This window comes from Balaenoptera musculus, chromosome 5, assembly GCF_009873245.2.
Source record: "Balaenoptera musculus isolate JJ_BM4_2016_0621 chromosome 5, mBalMus1.pri.v3, whole genome shotgun sequence".
Lineage (NCBI taxonomy): Eukaryota > Metazoa > Chordata > Mammalia > Artiodactyla > Balaenopteridae > Balaenoptera > Balaenoptera musculus.
The window spans coordinates 26,799,325-26,821,175 of NC_045789.1; the positions used below are offsets into that span (position 1 = coordinate 26,799,325).

Sequence of the window (21,851 nt, forward strand, 5' to 3'; positions counted from 1 at the left end):
GTTTGGGCCATACATATTTCTAATAGTGTAGCACTGTTTAAATACCCTCACCCCAAATCAGCATCATAAAGCAGTTATGGGAGGAATGAAACAACTGAAAACTTACTTTGTTATCTGCTTCCATGGGTAAGTTCCTGGAGGGCAGGAATTGGTTCTCACTGATTGTCTTATCCCTGGTGCCAAGTACAATGCCTAACACGTAGTAGGTATTCAATAAATATTTGTCGAATGAAGGTTAAATACACAATTGTTTTGACAAGGGGGTAACAAGGAATATCTTGAATTTAGCAGTGCATTAGTTACTTTAATCTATGTTTCCTTGCTTTCTCTATACCATAAGGCTGTTGTCTAGATCACTGAACTTGAAGCCAGTCACTTGCCAAAGGGTCACTAAGCAAGCTATGGAAAAATGACAAATGATGCTCCCAGCTCAGTACTGCCCAGTCCTGTTTCCTAAAAGACACAAGTCAATTGCCAAATATGAAATATGAAGGCACAGGAATGAAAAAAATGTATATATATTAAGGCAAATTTTAAGGAAGTTGGAAGTCAGAAAAAAATTAACTTTAACCGCATTGAAAGTATGAACACACTGGAGTGTTTTCTTTAAAATATCATAATGAAAGGCCATGCCCCACAATTTCTCTTAAAAAAGAAAAACATACTTCTTGTTACAATCACCTTATGATTCTCTGTTTTTCAATAGATGCTTCATTTTCTTCAAAGAGGAATATTCGTAGTCAATTGGTTAGAACGTCCATGTGTTCACCAGGGAAGAGTTTATCTCAAAACTATAGGACTAGATCTGATCTTGTACTTACGTGAAAGTCATCAGTACTCTTTGTTTTGGGGTTTTGTCTCTTTTCTGTTGACCCTGTGAAATTGTTCCTGAGAGCTGAATGAGAATTAGAACAGCAGTTAACTACTTATTAAAAGTCCCTAAGGAGGGTTTTAGGATTTACTCTGAAACCTGGGTTAATCTCAAGGTTCCAAAGTGTAGAGGGACATTATTTTCAAATCATTCAGCTACCTGATTTTGAGGAGTCATTGGTGCTTGGTGAGGGGCTGTCCAGAAGTTGATGTGGTATTGAGAGGGCTGAGCACGGGGAAGAGAGGGGCTCATGGTAGCCTATGATCATGCTTGGTTGAGGCTTCAGTCAGTGAGCTTGAAAAAAAAAAGAAAAAAAGCATTACCCAAACAGAGGCAACCCTAAAGTATTGCTTGTAAATTACTTGTTGCCCATTTGGTTCAGGCAGTGATATACACTCCTAGAAGCACGATGTGCACACAAAGTTATCGGTATTAGTAACAAAGTACAAAGTATAATGTGAATATTTGGACACATTGCTGCTTCTCACATGACTAAGGACAACATTTTGGACATTGGGTTAACCGTTTTCAAAAGTATGATGTCAGAAGTCGGTGTCTTTTTGAAAGGTGTGGCTCCCCGCACCGCAGATCTTCCATTTGCCGTTCTACGAATGTGTCTGTCTCCCTTTTAAGACAGCTTGGCTGAACTAATTAAATTCACTAGAGGTTCATTCTCCCCAGATGCTCAGCAGAAACAATTCAGTAATTTGACATTTCTGGAAGAAGGGCATGGTTTCAATTCCATAAAGCTACACATAACGAGGGGAAAGGATGGGAAGGAATAAGAAGACAGTCTAACATTGACACAAGGGCTTTCTGCTGAGCCTGGGAGAGCTGGGCTGCTGGTCCAGTCCTGACTCCAGGGGCAACACTCAGGCTGTCAGGCGGCCATGTGCCCGTGAAGACTAGGGTTGAAGCCACCACAGAGGGTCTGGAAGCCTCAAATGTCTAGTGGTGGTTCTGGCATTATGGCCTCTGACCCTGGTCCAAAGTTAAACCTTCTTTGGAAAAAAAAAGAAAAAAAAGCGTTAGGCAAACAGAAGAAACCCGAAAGTATTGCTTGTAAATTACTTGTTGCCCATTTGGTTCAGGCAGTGATGTACGCTCCCAGAAGCACGATGTGTACACAAAGCTATCGGTATTAGTAACAAAGTACAAAGTATAATGTGAATATTTGGACACATTGCTGCTTCTCACATGACTAAGGAAAACATTTTGGACATACTTCTCCATCTTTATGATTTGTCAGGAACATACTTTAAATGGACAGCATAACTTGCAGGCTAATTCAAGCTAAATCTCCTGACAGCAGTCATATATCCTTCCTTCCCAATCTCTGAACATTTAAGAGTTGTGTTATACGATATAATTTTAAAAGCTAGTTTCGAGAGACACTCTAGGATATTTACATATAGAACGTTAAATTTTTTCATCAATATAGTTATGAAAGTGAGTATTTCTCTGAAATGACTTGAGTCATTAGTCATGTTTCTAAACCACTCAGAACACTACTTCGCACCTGGAAGTTGACTTTAAAAAAATGAAATCACGTGTAATGATTACACAGATGTAAATCCTATAACCTGAAAAATTCAGGACATTTTAAAATGACGTTTTTGATTTATATCCTTGTCATTCAGATGTCTCATTCTGTTTCCATATTTGGCCCTTTAATAAAAGTCAGTGATGTCCCTCTAAATTCATTCGTGTGATAGGTGAATCTTGAAGGTAAACGACTGTCTTCTATCGCTTGTGGATTTATTTCAATCTCTTTTCCCATCTGTCTCTCTACAGTGCATGAATTCTACGTTCCTAATTCCCGAAAAGCAACCAGCACAGTTTTAAACGATGTTGCTAGCCAGCTCAAATTGTCTTTCAGATGATTTGATTAAAAACTACAAAAGAACTACTTTCAACAAAAGGCTTCTTATAGTGGAACGCAAACATTTGTGAAGTGGGTTTGCAGTACTTACCCTGCATTCACAGCTTTAGAGGGAAATATATGCGGAGAGGAATTAATCACAAACTAAATCCCACCCCTAGGCCTCCTTATACATCTATCAAGGAGGTTTACATGTGCAGTGGCTTTTCTACAATCGAATCTTAGTTATACATCCCTGTTTTCAATATCTCATAAGAAAGGCAAGAGATGTTTATTTACTGAAGATATAAGAAGAAAAACAGCAATGTTGAGTCAATATTAAAATCATCATAACAAGATGACCCAAAAAACCAAGGCTCATTCATAAATCCTAGTCACAGAGACTTACCCTTCAGCGAGCTTGTTCTTGTGCTTAAAATTAATCATGTCGTGATATGCAAATGAAGAGGCTGCCTTTTTTGACATTTGAATAATAATTTGGTAGGTCTGGGATATTTGCATCCACTTTATTATTTTACACACTCTTAAAGTTTGGATGTTTTCCGCTTTGGATGGCATACCTCTGAAAGCAGTTTTTCTCTAATCTGGGAAATAAAACAAACAGTGTTTATTAAAAGTGAACTTTTATGCCTAAAGCTTTAAATTCACAAATCCTTGTAGCACACAAACTACAAACAGTTCTGTGCTTTGTTAGTAACACATGCTATTCTGGGAGACAGAGGCAGGAGAGCGTTTCCTTGATTGAGCACAGCCTTGTGAAGAAATGGCAGTATTAGAGACTTTTTTTCCTCTAACACTTCTAAGGAGTAACTTACAGCTTTTTGCCATAAGAATGTTGTGCTGTTGAATGAAACAGCGTGTATAAGGTGATGTCCTAGCGGCAGTCGCAACCTTCAATTTCTGCCACGTTTTTCGCCGCTGTGCATAACTCAGCAGAGTACAGAGGAAGTGCTCCTTGGCTCACCAGAATATGAACTTGAAGTCTCTGATCTAGATAATTTTAGATACTTTGATTTCATTATAGAAATTCCTAGACTACTTGTGGGATAAAACAAATGCTAAGACCATATTGAGTTTCATCGAGCTGAATTAGCAGAAAATAAAGATAAAATGCCTTTCTATTTAAGCACACGATGATGTTTTAATTGTTACAGCATTTGGCATGCCTAATGTATACAATTCTTGACATTCATACAATAACAAAAGAAGGTTGTTTGGGATTTTTCTTTTATTTCCTAGTGTCTCCTTTCCTCTCTAGGATTTCTCCCACCCCCATCCCAGCCCTGGCTTTTAGCTCTCCTTTCATTTCTCCATTTTTCTATAAGGAAAAAAACTCCAGGCAGCGAAGGGATATATGTAAAAATACCTCATTTCCATGTAGAGAGGCCAAGGCTGCTTATTACCTAGCTATGATGAACAGACCACCACGGTTGTGACAACTGATGTAGATGCCTCCAGGGTAAAACAAAGGTTTACATATTACACAAGCAATTTAACTGTTTTCTAAACAGATTGCCAAGACAGTGGGAGTTGGCAGCCCACACTGTGTTTTAGGTTTTGGAGACTTGGATTAGAAGTCACTGCTGATTATGAACCTTTTTATTTGTCTTCTGTGAACTACAGGCAACCTAGTAACCCAGCAAAGAATTCTTCACAGCACTTAAACTTGTCTTCCTAGCTTCCCCAGATTACATACACAAATCACTTGACAAAAGTGGTGTAAGGGTCTTGCGCATAGATAACCACACAAGACAATTGTCTTGTTCTAACCCTTAAAGAGTTCCGCAAAGTGAAATGTTTTATAATCCTTTTTGTGCAGTAGGCAAGGAAGAAAAGAAAAGAGTTTGGGCAAAGATTATCCAGGAGAAAGAAAGAGACTCTTTTGGGGGTTCCAGTTGAAACACAATAAAGAACATAATTAACTTCACAATTCTTTGTGTTTTTCATTTGACTGCAGGGAGGAGATGAAAGAGGACTACTAAGCCTTGCATTCCATCCCAATTACAAGAAAAATGGAAAGCTCTATGTGTCTTATACCACCAACCAAGAGCGGTGGGCTATGGGGCCTCATGACCATATTCTCAGAGTTGTGGAATACACAGTATCCAGGTACCAGTAAAAGACATGTAACCTTATTTTCTCATTATCTCTTTATAATTTTTTGTTTAGAAGTTACAAATAATTAACCATCAGGTGGCAATAATTAAACCCCAATCTCCATCTGGCTTAAAAATCCCGTGTGTGTCTTTAAGGAAAATTGGGAAAAATGGTAGCTTTGGCACTTTTCCACAATTCTCTTTCAACTTAAATGCCACTTTGGAAACCTAGAGGCTAACGTAATTTTTCAGTAATTTTTATTGGCTACATTTTCAGTATGTTTGCTTATTTACATGCCACGTGTTTGCTTCCCCCTCTGTGCCCTATTTACTTTCTGTGGGTTCACCTTACATCTTTCACAATCATGGTTTGTTTCCTCCCCACCACGTAGAAAAAACCCCCATCAGGTTGATCTGAGAACAGCCCGAGTGTTTCTTGAAGTCGCAGAACTCCACAGAAAGCATCTGGGAGGACAGCTGCTCTTCGGTCCTGACGGCTTTCTGTACATAATCCTCGGTGACGGGATGATCACTCTGGATGATATGGAAGAAATGGATGGGTTAAGGTAAAAAAATCACACAAAAACACAGGTGCCCCTTGATGGTAAAATGTTTTAAGTGAGTTATATCACTTATGTCTTTGAATTATATCACCTCGGTTAAATAGTCAACTTTTATTATCAGCATCTGCATTTATAACATGAAGAGGAATTCAAATAAATATGCTGTTATAATATTTTTGAAAGTCGCTCTACTGAGATGGCCTAAAACGAATTCCTGCTGTGGGGTTTGTGCAGTAGCTGCCCTGCACACCCCTGCTGCCTTCGACACTCTACCTAATGGACCAACATTGTCCAGCGGAGCTTCCTGGGGGACGTTAAATACGTGGTTTGGCAAAAAAAAGCATTTTAGAGGACGGATGCCAAAAGCGGCGCACCACCAATGAATGCTGCAGCCTTCAGCCACTGTCGAGCTGTGTCTCGGTGCTGCCACTTGTCTGGAACCAAACTGCCTCTGGTTTCATTCCCCACGATATGGAATTTGGAACTTTGATAATTTTGTCTCCAATGGGGGGCGGGGGGTGGTTTTTTTAGCCATAGGGCAACTCCCCTGCATTGAGTGTAGGTGCAATACGTAACAAAAACGGAAGGCACTCACGTTGTCCTCCGATTCCTCAGCGACTTCACAGGCTCCGTGCTCCGGCTGGACGTGGATACTGCCATGTGCCACGTGCCTTATTCCATACCCAGGAGCAACCCGCACTTCAACAGCACCAACCAGCCCCCGGAAGTGTTTGCCCACGGCCTCCACGATCCAGGCAGGTGAGAACACAAGCCCGTCCTCTCTCCCGCCTTACAGCAGGGCCGGGATTCGCAAAGTGGGGAAAGAAAGAGGGTTTCCCGGCGCGGAGCAGCCAAGAGTGGTATCCAAGGTTATGCCTCTCAAATTACACTGGTTCATTATCTTATCTTACCCAGTATTTTGCCCTCTTTCTTCTATTAATGTGTGAAGCAGATGGAGAAGGCAGATTAGGCAAGGCAGAGGACAAGTTCACAGAGAAATATCGCCTTAACATTTTGGAGAGTTATTATTGGATAAACACTGGTGGACGGGTGTCAGGATGAAGACTTCAATCTGAACAATTCAGACAGATAATAAACTTGGTCCCCTTAAACCGCTCTAAATGTTCATTTCCTTATAAATACATTAAATGAGGATGGTAATAGCCACCTTGCAAGGATGCTGTAATGATTAAATACAGATCTGTAAGTGAAGAATCAGAGTATCTGACACACGTGATGGATTTTAAATAAATTATGGTTCTTATTATCGTAGCTTCACTTAACAGATGATGACGCAGTGTCATTTGGAAGGAATTGAGCTAAATGTTAACATTTTTTTACTTGAAAGAAATTACAAATACTAAAGGAATTCAGATTGACTGTTTACTACAATGAACCATAAAGAAAGGACTGCTAAGAATGTAGAATGAGAAATTTGGGGTATACTTGAAAAATGCTAGGAAGTGTAATATAGCAATTCTATGGTGAAAGCTTTATCTAATCTGTGGTCTGTTATTCATACTAAGGGGTATCTGGCCACATTTATTCATTTACTAGTTATTATTGCTATTTAATATTTATTGAGTGTTCACTACGTGCAAGGTGAGTATTTGTTGAACTTTTTCTTTTTATAATCCCTCCTGCCCTTCATCTCCCCTCCATCAAAGTCCAAGTCTACAGTTCATTTCCTTTTTGGCATCTCAGCAGATCTTAAAATCTGGGCGACAGGGACTACTTAAGGTGGCTTCAGGATGTGGATGAAACTGTCACATTCCATTCCTAGAGCTCAGAACCGGCAGATACCACCACAAAGCAGCACTTTGAAGTCGAGCAGCCTGAGTCACCACAATCCCACTGGAGGCTTCATGCAACCTTCCCGGGGGGTCCCGACCCCCAGTGTGAAAACACAGGGCGAGGTGCCTTACAGACCTTACGTGTGGCAGGATCCCCGTGCTGTGGAGTCTTACCTCTTCCCACGGTAGAGGGCTGAACAGTCCGCCTCCCTCCAAGAGTATTTCAAGCAAAGGAGGATTTAATAAAGCAGAAAGGAAACTAAAATCATTATTGGCTAAAAGTAAAGCTGGCTTTTACTAAGCACCTTGGTGCAGAGTAGCAAACCACATATCATGTGCCCATCATCTGATTGATGACTGTCAGCCAGCACTCTGAGGTAGCTGGCATCGGGCACCTCCCCCTGCCTTTTTTTTAAAGACTTTAATCTTTAGATCAGTTTTCAGTTCACAGCAAAACGGAGCAGAAAGCACAGAGATTTCCCATATAACCCCTGCCACCTCACATACATAACCTCCCCCGCCCAAGTGGTACATTTGTTACAATTGATGACCCTACACTGACACATCATTACCACCCAAAGACCATAGTTTACATTCGGGTTCCCTCCTAGGGTTGTACATCCTATGGGTTTGGACACATGTATAATGACATGGATCCATCCTTATAGTATCATACTGAGAAGTTTCACTGTCTGCACTCTTTTTTATATGAGACTAAAGGTTAAAAAGGCAAAGGCCAAGTGGTTCTTGGTGGACTTGATATTCAGTCAGAGCTAGACCTCATGGTCTCCAGCAACTCCACCTTTGGGAGACCTGGCCAAATTTGTCTTTGCTCTTTCTTTGTTAGAAACACAAACCTTTTTCGGTCATAGTTTCTCCATTTTCAAAAGAAAAGCAGTACAGGAAAAATTTCTCACCCTGTATGGACTTGGTTCCACCTTAAGTCACAGCAGGGCTGTGTCAGGATCCCTGCCAGACATTGTATCCTGCGAATCATTGAATTAATGAGGACAAGAAAGTGACTGTGGCCACAGAACCACTAACCCACCTTTGGCAGGTCAGGCTAATATGAATAGGATCATTTGGAGCCAACAGGTTTTGTTTCACTGTTGTTGTTGCTTAATAATTGCTGCATATGACTCTTATGTCTCTTAAGCCCCAGAATCTACTCTCAGATTTCTTTTTTTAATTTTGTAATTTATTTAATAGCCCCAGTGATTTTGTTTTTGTCATTAGTGTATTTTATTGGCCTAAAACAGTGATTCTCAATGGGATGATTTTGCCCCCAGAGGACATTTGGCAATATCTAGAAGCATTTTTGGTTTTCACAGATTGGAAGGAGGAGATCATGCTACTGACATCGAGTGTATGGAGGTCAGAGATGCCGCTAAATAACTTATAATGCTCAGAACAACCTCCGCTTCCCCCCAAAAGAAAGAAATATCTGGCCCCAAATGTCAATAATGCCAAGCTTGAGAAACCTAAAAACAGTGCAAGACTGTTTTCCAAATTTGTGAGAACTTCAAAAATGTTATTCAACTTCATTCTTCCCCCAACCCAAACTCCCATAGCTAGTCACTCACTGGCTTAAACATTCAACAAATATTGAGCCCCTCTTGTATTCCTGGGTTTGAACTAAGGAGTAGAAATACAGTGATAAAGAGGTCAGAAGTGGTTTCTATCCCCATGGACTTTACAGTCAGTGGCTTAAGTCACAGAAATATTCTGGCCCCAGATTGGGGGGTGAACACAAAGTCAGAATCCACGTGAAAGACCTCAATGGTTGTGGGGATCAGCTTTATTTTATTCCTTGAACTGGAGTGCATTCTTTCCTTCGTTAGAGCAGCCCACACTTTAGAACGTAGTGATTCTATGTAAGAAACACAAAACTAATACTATAACTATTACAGGTTATCCGTGACTTATGATGGGGTTAAGTCCCGATGAAGCCATCGGCAGTTGAAAATACCGTTAAGTCGAAAATGCACTTAATGGTCCTCACCTACCGAACATCATAGCTTAGTCTAGCCCACCTTAAACGTGCTCAGAACACTCACACCGGCCTACAGTTGGGCACAGTCTTCTAACACAGAGCCTGTTTGATGTTGAATAGCTCACGGCATTTATTGAGTACTGTACTGAAAGTGGAAAGCAGAATGGTTGTGGGGATGCAGAATCGGTGTCAGTGTATCGTTGTTTCCCCTCGTGACAGAGTGGCTGGTGGGACCTGCAGCTGCCACTGCCCAGCATCACGAGAGAGGATTGTACCACGTGTCATTAGCCCGGGAAAAGATGAGAACTCGCAATTGGAAGTATGGTTTCTACTGAATGTGTACTACTTTCACAGCGTCATAAAGCTGAATCATCGTTAAGTTGGAGACCAAGTGTTCTGTAGCACGTGTTGCAGATGTGAATTGATGGTGCCACCTTTCTTACTCTTATACTTTACCAGTGTATTATACATGTGCTATTCCTTAACAACAGACTAACGAATGTTCTAGGTCAGTGTGCACATTCATGATGGAGGTAGATACCAGGAGAAATTAAAAAATACACTCCAGAGATCATTAAACTTCAGCAGAGTAAGCAAACAGGATGTTTCCTTCGGTGGTTTCTAGAGGTTCCAAATTAAATTGCCCATAGGATCCTTGCCAGCCCACAAAGGATTCCTATGTCAGGAATCTCTGGTCTGAGCTTAGAAGATACCCCGGTTGGAATTCATGGGTATCACCCCCATTTTGTCGCAGATGTGCTGTGGATCGACACCCCACTGACATAAACATCAATTTAACAATACTTTGTTCAGACTCCAACGGAAAGAACAGATCATCAGCCAGAATCCTACAGATAATTAAGGGAAAAGATTATGGTAAGTAGAGCATAATTTGTTGATTTGGCTTTACTTTGGGCTTTGTTTTATTTTAGTATATTAATTGAAGAGAAAAGGATTTCTGCAAAATGAGCATTTGGGAAAGCATCAAAATACTGGCCTAACCATGGTGAGGGCGTCAATTGCTCACTTTTTAAAGGTCCAGTGACTCTTACAAGCTCTTGGGGTTCCATTTGGGTAATTACCTTTCCCGTGGATTGAATGGTGCTCTGTAGGTCCAAAAAATTTAATGGACTTTCAAAAGTTAGCAGTTTATATTTTGCTCATCTGAGAATCGAGATGAATACCTTCTATTTATTTAATATATAAGGGAGAACTTGTCTTAACATCTTATATACAGAGGAAAAAAACAAGTGTTGAAGGTAAGAAATTTCTCAATACCCAAGGTACTAGTCTCAGCAATTAGGAAAATTATAAGTGTTTCAAATAAGAATGTATTTTTTAAAGGCGTTTATTTTAGAGAAAACAAAGTAATAGACTTATAAAAACATGACTTATTTACCCAAGTCATGAAGATGGAATGTTTAGATCTTATTTTTAATAACATGATTACTAGAGTATTTAGAGATACATATTAAAATATAAAGTTAATATTTTTCAGTGTTTTTGTATATACTCCTTTTGGAGGAAACAATATATCAAAAATGATTATGATTCAGGGAATATAGTAGATAAAGATTATTAAATTGATTGCTTCTTCTATTTATTCATTCAATACGGATATTTACTTAGTACCAGGAATGAGGCAGCTGTGTTGGTTCATGTGGTATTCAGTTATTTTACTTTATTTTTTTTCAGGTATTCATGTATGTGTGTGTGCATCTTATAAAAGCCAAACCAAAGAATAATGTGGTTAGAAAAAAAATCTAATGAGTCACTAGCTTGTGGGAATTTTGGCTATATTTGTAGATTGAACTAAATTCTACAATCACATTAATTGGGATTCAGCTGAAACTGGTTACAATATTGATGGCCTTACATTTCTGTATTAAACACACAGCCGCAGAATCCTTTTACAATGTGTATATACACACACACACACACACACACATATATATATGTACATACATATATAATTTTATTTGTTAATTATACCTCGATAAATCAGGGGGAAAAAACCAAATAACCACATCCACAACGCTTACTACATGCCAGCTCCTGCAGTAAGCACTTTGCAAACTTCACTCATTTCATTTACAGAGAAACGCTATGTGGTAGGCATTCTTATTGGCCACATTGTACAAATGAGGGAACTGAGACACAGAAAGGTTGACTGTCACACCACGTAAAGTGACAGGACCTAGATTTGAACCTGACTCCAGAGTTCATGACCTTAGTCTTTCAGTTACGCTGCCTCTCAGTATCCTGGTTATTTAAAACATATCTGTTCTACTTTTTATAATATCATATTCACCATAATCACATGGGGAGGGGGAAGGACTTTAGAATTACTGTCTTTCCACAGAAGCTTTTGCCTAAAATACTTCCTGTTGATAGTGACTTATTTAAGTACATAATAAGTAATTTTCAGATTAATTTGCAGCTGACTTTGTATCTTTTCCATTGCAACTGGCATCCCTGTATTCAAGCACAAAATGACATGCCTGGAAAGACTGAGATACATGTCTATCCACATGTAATTCTGAAGGAATGACTGAAATAGACTTTGTTAACGACATGACTCTATAAACAAAACTCTTAAAACATTTTAAATGAAGATATTACTTGACTAAGTGACAGTGTTTTAAAATATGTAACAAATGTGGTTTTGAAGACCTTTTATGTACCATACCTTTATTTTCTTTAAAGCTTGAACTTTTAAACATTTTATAAAATTTGAGAGGTCTGGCTCAGTTTACTAGGCATATGCAGAAGCATTTCTACAAAAAATTCAATATTAAAAAAATTAAGTATTTTTTTAAGTATTTTAGTTCTAAAGTCCATGATTTTGCAAAATATCCAGATTCTAATGTCATTGAAAATTTGATATGTCTTGGCAGTTATAATAACAACAAGCATTTGCAGAGCGTTTTTATTTCATTCCGCTATGCATGGAAGCCCTTTACATTATATTTAATTACATTATATTTACGCAAAAGGGCTAATTATTTTCACTAAATATCTACAACAAGGATCCATCTTACGCATCATGGAACACATTTCAGAGTTAAATTACTGTAATAATTGTGGTGTGGCCTACATTACTTTTCCTTTATGAAAATACGTTTCATTTGATCTAATGTTATGTTTATTTATTTCCAGAAAGTGAGCCATCACTTTTAGAATTCAAGCCATTCAGTAATGGTCCTTTGGTTGGTGGATTTGTTTACCGAGGCTGCCAGTCGGAAAGACTCTACGGAAGCTACGTGTTTGGAGATCGTAATGGGTAGGTTTCCTGATACCACAGTTTGATAGATCAAATGACATATCCATTGATTACTGGGCAAACCATCATAAAATATTCAAATGATTGCCTCCCTTTGGAAGTCAGGTGTGGGACACACATAAATATTATTATTTACTTTTAGTTCCACCATGTTTGGTGGGATAATTCAAGAACTTCCTAAAACATGCTTTTTAAACATACTTGATCCAATTCATAAAATAATTTTTAAGAGCAGAGAGGTCTTCAGATAGACATTTCATATTATTTAGAGTCTTCTCTTCATCCTTAACATAAATTTACCATGATCATGAGTAAATTGAAAACTGTGGTTTTACATGAGTTGTATAAATATTTTAAAAATTATCTGGAAGGCTAAGAATTTTTGCTTTTGCCAGACTTTTGGGACTTTTGGCAACAGACCTTAATTTGTCTCTATTCATAGGAATGCTACAAAATTGAATTTTAGCCTAAAGTTTAGAGGTCACATTGTGGATAATTATAAGAAACTCTGTGATGAAACCCAAAATAAGAATCTTGTTCCCCAAGTCACTGGCATTCAGGCATATGGCAGAGCTGATATGCTTGGTCGCTGAAAGGAACTAGAAAAGAGTACTGACCCCATGATCTTCCCTCTCTCTGATTAATTGCACAGCATGGAGTCTAGTCCTGGAGAGGAAGTATCATTCTCTGGATGAAGGGGAGGGCTTTTCTCAGACTCAGGTACTTTTAGTACCCCGCCTCCAAACAAAACATTATCTTAAGTACTTTCTCTTCACATGGGAACTTCGGCGTATTCACACACATTATGGGCTATATTATTTTTCCCTTTAGAAGCCAGGTCTGTGGCACAACAATTATTTATTATGAGTTTTATTTTAAACATTTTATTGTGTTTTTTAGGCAAAAGCATATTTTCATCATAGGTTTCTGGTATGTTTTGTTGTAGGAATTTCTTAACCCTCCAGCAAAGTCCTGTGACCAAGCAATGGCAAGAAAAACCACTCTGTCTTGGCAACGGTGGTTCCTGTAGAGGTTACTTTTCAGGTCACATTTTGGGATTTGGAGAAGACGAATTAGGTACTGTACAAACTATTTCTGTTAAGTTCCCTTCTCAATCTTTTCCCAAGAGGCTCTGTTCTGCTCTGAAAAATAAGTATAACGATCTCATCCTCCATTTGTTGGAAATGTAATCTACAGCAAAGATGACCAATTCAGTATTCTCTTCCAATAAACTTTCTCTGGGGGTCTTTAAATCTTATCCCCCCCCCCCAGAAATATGAAAGTAATAAAGCAGAAAAATGGGAGTCAGGAACAAAAGAGAATTTTTGAGTTTTGAAGACAGAGAAAATTTTAAATGTCTACTGATATTTTTGATGCAGCTGAGTCATTTGTTTATATTCTCTATCTGAACCTTTGCACTTATCCATGTCTCCTGGAATAAATTAAAATTTGTTGTAATCTGAATCTCACTTTATCTCTTATTTTTTTGCCCATCGAGGCATGAAATTTGTGCAAGATAATCTGACTTTGTAGATCTGCTTTCCAACAGAATGGAAATTATCTTCTCATTGATAATCTCCGGGATAACATACAATTTATTTGTTGGTATGTTATCAAACTGTATGCAGCTTAACAAGCAAAAAGAAGTTGTTATTGGAATGTTACCAATCAAAGGGTGAAATGCTACCAATTTTAAATTTCAGAGATAAATGTAGTTTTCATAATGATTCCCTTTAAAGAATAATATCCAAATAAACTATGGCTACCATGCTCCTTTAGCCTTGGAGATAAATTTCTAGGTATTAAGAAAGAAAAGTTGTGTTTCTTTCTAAATCAGGATTATTAATAATTTTTAAATTTTTTAAATAAATTTATTTATTTATTTATATTTTTGGCTGTGCTGGGTCTTTGTTACTGCATGCGGGCTTTCTCTAGTTGTGGCGAGCAGGGGCTACTCTTCGTTGCAGTGTGCGGGCTTCTCATTGCGGTGGCTTCTCTTGTTGCGGACCATGGGCTCTAGGCTCGCAGGCTCAGTAGTTGTGGCTTGCGGGCTCTAGAGCGCAGGCTCAGTAGTTGTGGTGCACAGGCTTAGTAGCTCCGCGGAATGTGGGATTTTCCCGGACCAGGGCTCGAACTCGTGTCCCCTGCACTGGCAGGCAGATTCTTAACCACTGCGCCACCAGGGAAGTCCCTAAATCAGAATTATTTACTCTAAACACGCAGATTTGGTTTTCCTACATCAAACAGAGAATTCATCAGAAACACATCCATGCCATTCACTTAGGTTACCAAGGGACTCAGACAAGTTTCCTGAAACACAACGCACAGATTTCAAAGCCACAGGAATATAAGGATTCAAAGAAGAGAAGTCCAATCTATCTTTTTCTTGTTCTAGCATTGAAAGTATCTTGCATTCAATTTTCCCTTGAAATTCTCCTACCCCATTCAAATGAACCAGAAAGATACCTTTTCTCGCTTAAATCTTCTGTAATTGTAATTTAAACATCATTGGCAAATTCTGATTTTAAAATATAAATTAGGATCACATTGTTTGTGGCAGAGTTAGAGATGAGTATTTAGAATCATGTTGATGAATCATTTTGATTTCCCCAGACCTTACTGCCAGTGACTCACCATCATTCATCCTATTACCATCACCCCCATTAAAATATCCAAATATCTGTCCACACTTAATACAGTGCTGGGAGGAGAACCAAGAAATGAAGCATATACAGTTCTTACTGTCCAAAAGCAACAACATAGTGTATATTTCATAATTAAAAATAAATATACTTGCACTCTTTAATGCAAACCTCTTTGGTTTTTAATTAAGAGTCATATAAGAAAGTGAGTTAGAGTTTTCATTTTTTAAAACAAAAATTGTTGAGAGTCTTTTTTCTATGTGTGTGTGTGTGTGTGTTTTTTTAACTATAAAATTAGGATGGGTTTGTTGTAAGGACTAAATGCGGTAAACTACATAAAGTACTTGAAATAAATATGATTTTTTTTTACTTAAATTCCTTTGCTTTTTAACGTCATTTTTATTTTTTCTGTTGTGTCTGTGTTTTTAATGTAAATCCCATAACATCCTTTCCAGAAGTGAGAAAGCAGTAGGGTGTGCTTAATACACAATAATAAAGTAGAAAAGAGAAATATAGACTAAATCAAGACCTATTTCATGAATGAGAATCAAATATAAATTTTAAAGCCTTATAAACATATAATCATAAATACAGCTTCTAATTCCCTATTCATATGATCAGTTCTATATATTGAATTATATGGAAGGAGTGGTAATAAACGAGAGCGGTTCTCTCCTAAGAGGGTACGCCATCTGTTGTAGTTCATTTTCAGGAACACAGCCTGGCGTCAGGAATCAGAGACATGGAGCTGGGATTGAGCACAAGGGTCTCTCTCTCTCTCTCCCCCCAGCTATTTATTTTAATGTATTTTGTTTAAAAAGCTAAAAATTAAAAAGGAGTACCCAATGCCATCTGGCCTCAAATTATCAATTAACAGTAACAACTTGGTAACCAAACCTTTGAATCTTGGGTGGAATAAATCAAGATAAAACTTGCCATTCCACACTCGTTCTACAGCTATTTATTGAGCACCTATTCTGTGCAAAGCTCTGTTCTAGGAGTTGGGGATACAGGAGCAGATAAAGAGATAACAATCTAAACTGTTTTCATGAAGTTTACATCCTAAAGGAGGACAATAAACATAATTTTAAAAAAATATATTGTACATTAGTTGGTAATAAGTGCTTAGGAGGAAAATCTAGTTGTAAAGAGGGATAGAGATGGCTAGGAGTTGGGACAAGTGTACTTTTAAATAGAACAGTCAAGAAAGATGATACCTAAGCACAGACCTGAAAGGGGAACAATGCATCTAGTGGTGGTCTACTGACAGGAGCCTGAGATAGGACCTGGGACAGATGCTGAGGCAAGAGGAGCCTGGGACACCAGGGGCCTGAGACAGGAGGCTGGGACAGGAACCTGCCTTGCATGTCCAAAGTCAGGAAGTGAGGCTAGACACATTGCAGATGGGGTCAGAGCAGTAAGGGGGGACATTGTAGGCCACTGTCAGGGCTTACATTTGCTGGGAGAGAGATTAGATGCCATTGGAGGGTATTGAAACAGAGGAGTGTGATCCAATTTATATGATCTAACTTGCCTTTTAAGGAATCCCTGCGGCTGTTATGTTGAGAATAAACATAGAAGAATAAGAGTAGGAGCAGGGAGATCAGTTTAGGAGACTGTTGCCATCTTCCAGGTGAGAGATTAATATCTGCTCGCACTGGAGTAATAGTGAGATGTGGGGAGAAGCGACCAGAATTTGGATGCACTCAGGCAAGTGATCTTCTGAGGATGTATGAATATATAATATATGTATATACATACACATACATATATACATACATATTATATATATATAATAATCTGCTGGGCAACAGAAGGTAAAGCTTTGTAATACTGTGAAATAACTTTTGGTATTTCTCTCTTCATAGGTGAAGTTTACGTTCTATCAAGTAGTAAAAGTATGACCCAGACTCACAATGGAAAACTCTACAAAATTGTAGATCCCAAAAGGTGAGGTTTTTTTTTAATATTCCATTAAGTCAAGTAATATTCTCTTAGTTATTCCAGTGCCTTCAAATTAGTGATGGAATTGCAATTAGCCCTCAACAAAGATGAACATTTCCGCCCTGTCCGTCTCCTAAGTGCTCTCCTGAGAGACCCTCAGTTCCAGTCTCTGAGGCCTAGACTTGAACACCCTGAACTTTAAAGGCCTTATTTCGATCACGTTCATGGCATCTTTGTGGTCATCTGAAAGCAGCATTATATTTGTGGAATCAGGGTCCTCAGTTAAATGTCCCAGGAGGACCCTGATGAATGAGGCAGCGGCTTCTGCTCTCTTGTTGGAAGCAATAAACCCTCCTTTCCTTTCGAGGAAACCAGGAACATTCTGGCAGACCTTAGTATGCTTAGTATGACTTTTGTTAGGTAATCAGGATAAGTTATTTTGGCAGCTCAACGTTGGAGCCTAATTTTATAACTGGATGCTCACAGCTTCTGTGACTCAACAGATGCAAACTGAAGAAATATTTTGTTATTTATTTCAGCAAAAGGAAGATGTGAATGTTTTAATCCTTTGGAGAATATAATTATCCCTCTCCTGCTCTTCTCTACCCACCCACCCAACTTCAACACACGCACAACTTTCAAATTATCTTGAGTCATCATTAGTCAGTTGTTAATTTCATGGATAAAATCAGAACTCTCGGAAGCTGATAAAATTATCTACTGTCAAATAGTTATTAGCCATAATTTTAGAAACAATTATTATAGGACTTCAGTATCCTCACAAATACGACTACTGTGGAACGCCAGTAGTGGTCAGACCCTAGCTTCGCCGTGCTATTTCTAATTCTTTCTGTGCTAACTTAGCTTCATGAGCCCATCTGCAAATTTCAAGTCCCTTTTAGGAGAAAAAATTCCAATAATCTGAAAAGTTTACTAAGAGCATTCATTTAATTCCACTTTAAAAATATTTATAGGTTATAAATTGTGTATGTTTTTCTGAAAAATTCACTGACTAACAAATGGAGATTCTTGTCCTTTTTCCATACCCTAAAACACTATCTTTCCTGAGAAAAATATAGGTTGACATTGGTGCTGCCGAACAAAAAGAGACCAAAAATGGTCTCTCTATGATAGAAGGCATCACATACGCCCATCTATCACACAGTGATAATGACAGCTTTCCTTCTCTATTTAACAGTACACATTTTCTTTCACAGTAAAAGAAGTACCCATCTACACACTGTAAGGGTTCTTTTCTTCCTTGAGTGTGAAACCGGTGTCCTTCTGTGAGAAGCAAAGTAATGAATGAAAAAAAAAAATCAGACACTTCGGTGATTGTTGAAGGTGGCAATATTAAGAACAAAAATCAAACCAGTGTTAATTCATAAAATAGCATCTAACGATTCAGAATGAGGTCTACGGATTTCACTCAGCTCTAATGCCATTAGTTTCAAAATAGCCATTGTTATTTCATTATATTTGTCAAAGTTGATGTGCTTTTGCAAGCTTTCTGGTAGTGTTATTATTAATTCTCGCTGCTTCTCACAGAAATGTTTCTCTCTTCCTCTGGATTGTTTAGTCTGTTGGTGGTGAGTTGAGGTGAATTTTACACCTTCAGTCCATTATTAGTGTCTAATTACCAGGGCTGCCATGAGGGACCTTGGCTTTGTGATCATGGGGCCTCCTCTCGTAGGGTGGTCTCAGAGTGACATACCTGAAAGGCCTGACTTCTCATTATGGTGCCTGTTTCTGGTGAGTCGTGTCATGCGTGCGGCCAGGGTTAAGATGTGTGTTTGGTTTTCAGAAGGTGGGGGGATTAACAGAGTCCCAGAGACACAGTCCTTGTACACAGGCCCAGGCATACATTTCAAAATTAAACTGACTATAAGAAAACAAATGTTTTCATAAACATTCGTTGGGAGCCTCATGCTGTTTCGATTTGGATGCCAACGTTTGTTATTATAGTAGTTCTTCCCAGATGAGTGGAAGTTCTATATAAGCAGACACTTTTTAGTATATGTGAACGGGATTATTTTGGAAACACGAGCTAATTACTAACCTAGCTGTGTTCAGAATGTCTGCTTCAGAGCACAACGGTTTTCCTAAAATGTTTGAGGGAGAAATTGAAGAAAGAGCCTCATCAACGGAAAAAAATAATACACAGGCATTTCTTGTTACATCAAAAAACCTAACTCAAATTAAAATCTTAGATTAACTGTATTCTTGTGGAAGAGCCCCAGACTTGTTAGAATAATGTTTTCAGAATGAATTTCAAACATTCAGTTGACTCATGACTCTAAAAGAGAATAACTACAAATCATAAAATTTTTATATTCTGTATGATGTATCATGGAAGTTACATTCCTACACACCATAAGATTTACGTTTTTCTCTTTTTTCTTACACACACACACTCACATATTAGAAAAATGAGGGAGTTGTGAAACCATATGTAATATTCTTTGGTCATTTTGACAAAGGCAGACGAGGTCCCAGCATTAGCAGCTCAGTCTGTAAGGGCAATCTGGTCTCAGGCTATATGTTACATAATCATTTACATAAGTTTAAAATCATTTACGGTGGGCATCCTTCTCAGAAAAGGATGGCAAGATAACCTGTTATAAAAAACGAATGCCATTGTTTACAATCAAAGAAACGAAAATTCTATGAGGATACAACCAGCTTTCTCTATGGCTTCACTAGAACTCAGGAGTTTTTAAAGGAAAAGCAGAAGAGGGAGGAATTTTGCCTCCCTGTTAGAACAGGGATACCTTCAGAAGTGGAAGAGCCTCATTTCGTGGCAGAGTGGAGTTAGAGGCGAATCAGTACAGTCAATCACTCAGCTTGCTGGGTCCCCCAAAGCCTCAAGTACTGGGTTCTGCATGCCCTGGTCTGGGATGTTCCTTCAGCCAGCAGATGTCAAGGCATTGAGGACAAGATCTGGACACTCATTTCAGTCTCACTTAGTAGAGCCATCTGAAGCCTGTCAAGATGAGGAAGTCTATCCTGGCAGGATAGGCAGTCAAACGGTCTTGTCTCTGAATCTTCCTTAGTGTGGTTGCTGCATTGTGTCACCATACTGTGCTCCTTCGCCTGTCAGTAAAGAACAGGTAATCCTTCTGCCTCTGCTTCATTTCTGTAGAGCGCTGTGAAGATAATTAAATAATGTATTTAAAGCATATGCAATTCTTTAGTACCATTGGTGTTCATTCCATGCATTCAAGAATTATTTTCAGGTGATCTCTCAACTTTTGAGGTAGTGTTCGTTTCAAAATTGGGGTCAAGGTGTCCACGGAGTTTTAAAGAGCCCTGAGTACCTAGTTTTCGAATATCCAAGTCATGTCTTAGAGGCTTGCTCTTTGTTAAATCTTTTCAGAATCACACAAACGCTCCTGAGGGATGGAGATGAAAGAATTCTAACAGAGTTTTGAACTTTCCAAGCTTTAGTTTTATAGCACACAAATATTTTCACACTATTGAAAAAGATTCTTTAGTTTTTGTTTCAGATGGACTTAAACTAAATGACCTTTTCTGACCTGGAAATGTTTCCAGGGTTATTTCTCCAGGAATTCGTAAAATAAAATCATTCTTAAACATGTCGATTTAATTCCTGTGTACCCAGTCTTACTCTATTTTAACATGTTGCTTATCTGTTAACCCCCCTAAGTCACACAACCCATTCCCTTAAGAGGTCTATAAATTACCAGTGCAAATTCCCAGCTTCAGAGGTCATTTTGCAGAAATGTCCTGTCCCCAGACTCTTGTGTGACCAACATCAAAAAACTGTCCTCCTGTCTCCTCCCTGCCCCTCCCTGTGATGACCCCACTTACTGCTCTTTGTTTATTTATTTATTTATTTAATATCTTCATCCTACTCCTTAGTCTACTGGATGCTGAAGAGTGCTTTTTTTTTTTTTCTTCACAAAAATCACTTCATGAGAGGAAATTGGTTCTGTTTATCCTTCACATATGTCTCAGGGAGCCGGCAGGCCGCTCTACCATCCTAAAGAAAGCCATGCATAATGGAGAAGGTTTAGCCCAATAAGCCAGTCTAGTCCCAATTCATCAGTCAAAGTTTTATGCAAGTGGCCTCCCTAGGTTGATAAATCCCCACGGTGCCTGTTGACCCAGCTGCCAAGTCCTCTTGCTGCAGGCGGTGTTTTCATGGCCACCCTGACAGTAATACAAACTGTTTAGCAGCTCCATTGACCTTTCAGCTATTAACAGGGACACAGGCTCGACGAGGGACTAGTTTTCAAACATGACAGAATTTCTTAACACTAGAGGTCATGAACAAGTATATGCCCTATAAAAATTCATTCAGCATGGTGGATTTGAAGTCTAAAGGACAAGGAAGCATGGTCCACATTTTTGCTATAATTTTTCTACATTTCCAATAACTAAAAAGGGTATACACTTAGGTGCCAGCTTATATTTTATTCTTAATACGCTATAGTTTATGTGGTGGTGCACAATATTTTTAGTGGACAAATCCTTCCTATGCTGTCAGAGACCATCTGAAATTTTAAAGATATATGGCAAAAGAATGAGATAAGATCAAAAAGTCAAAACTTCTAACAACTGGATGAGCATGCATGCATAATATATGGTAATGGCCTAAGTGTAACTGGAATTTTATTCATACTTTACCAAGATTTGTGTGTTTCTGTATATGCGCACACAAACACACTTAAACATACTCAGGTATTCCGTACAAGGCTATGTAGAGCCATCACCTATTTCAAAATATACACAAAATATTATACCATAATTTATGAAAAAAT

At 38.5% G+C, this 21,851-nt stretch overlaps 1 protein-coding gene across 3 annotated transcripts in view; it reads left to right on the forward strand.

The window, feature by feature from the left end:
- LOC118895558 (hedgehog interacting protein) overlaps window positions 1-21,851 on the forward strand; it is a 92,603-nt gene that overhangs the window by 52,842 nt on the left and 17,910 nt on the right. For all 3 annotated transcript variants that reach the window (XM_036852837.1, XM_036852835.1, XM_036852836.1), the window contains exons 5-11: window positions 4,711-4,862; window positions 5,242-5,415; window positions 6,028-6,171; window positions 9,953-10,074; window positions 12,358-12,481; window positions 13,428-13,558; window positions 16,992-17,073. In XM_036852837.1, coding sequence (XP_036708732.1) covers window positions 4,711-4,862; window positions 5,242-5,415; window positions 6,028-6,171; window positions 9,953-10,074; window positions 12,358-12,481; window positions 13,428-13,558; window positions 16,992-17,073 — 929 coding nt within the window. The remainder of the gene's footprint in view (window positions 1-4,710; window positions 4,863-5,241; window positions 5,416-6,027; window positions 6,172-9,952; window positions 10,075-12,357; window positions 12,482-13,427; window positions 13,559-16,991; window positions 17,074-21,851) is intronic.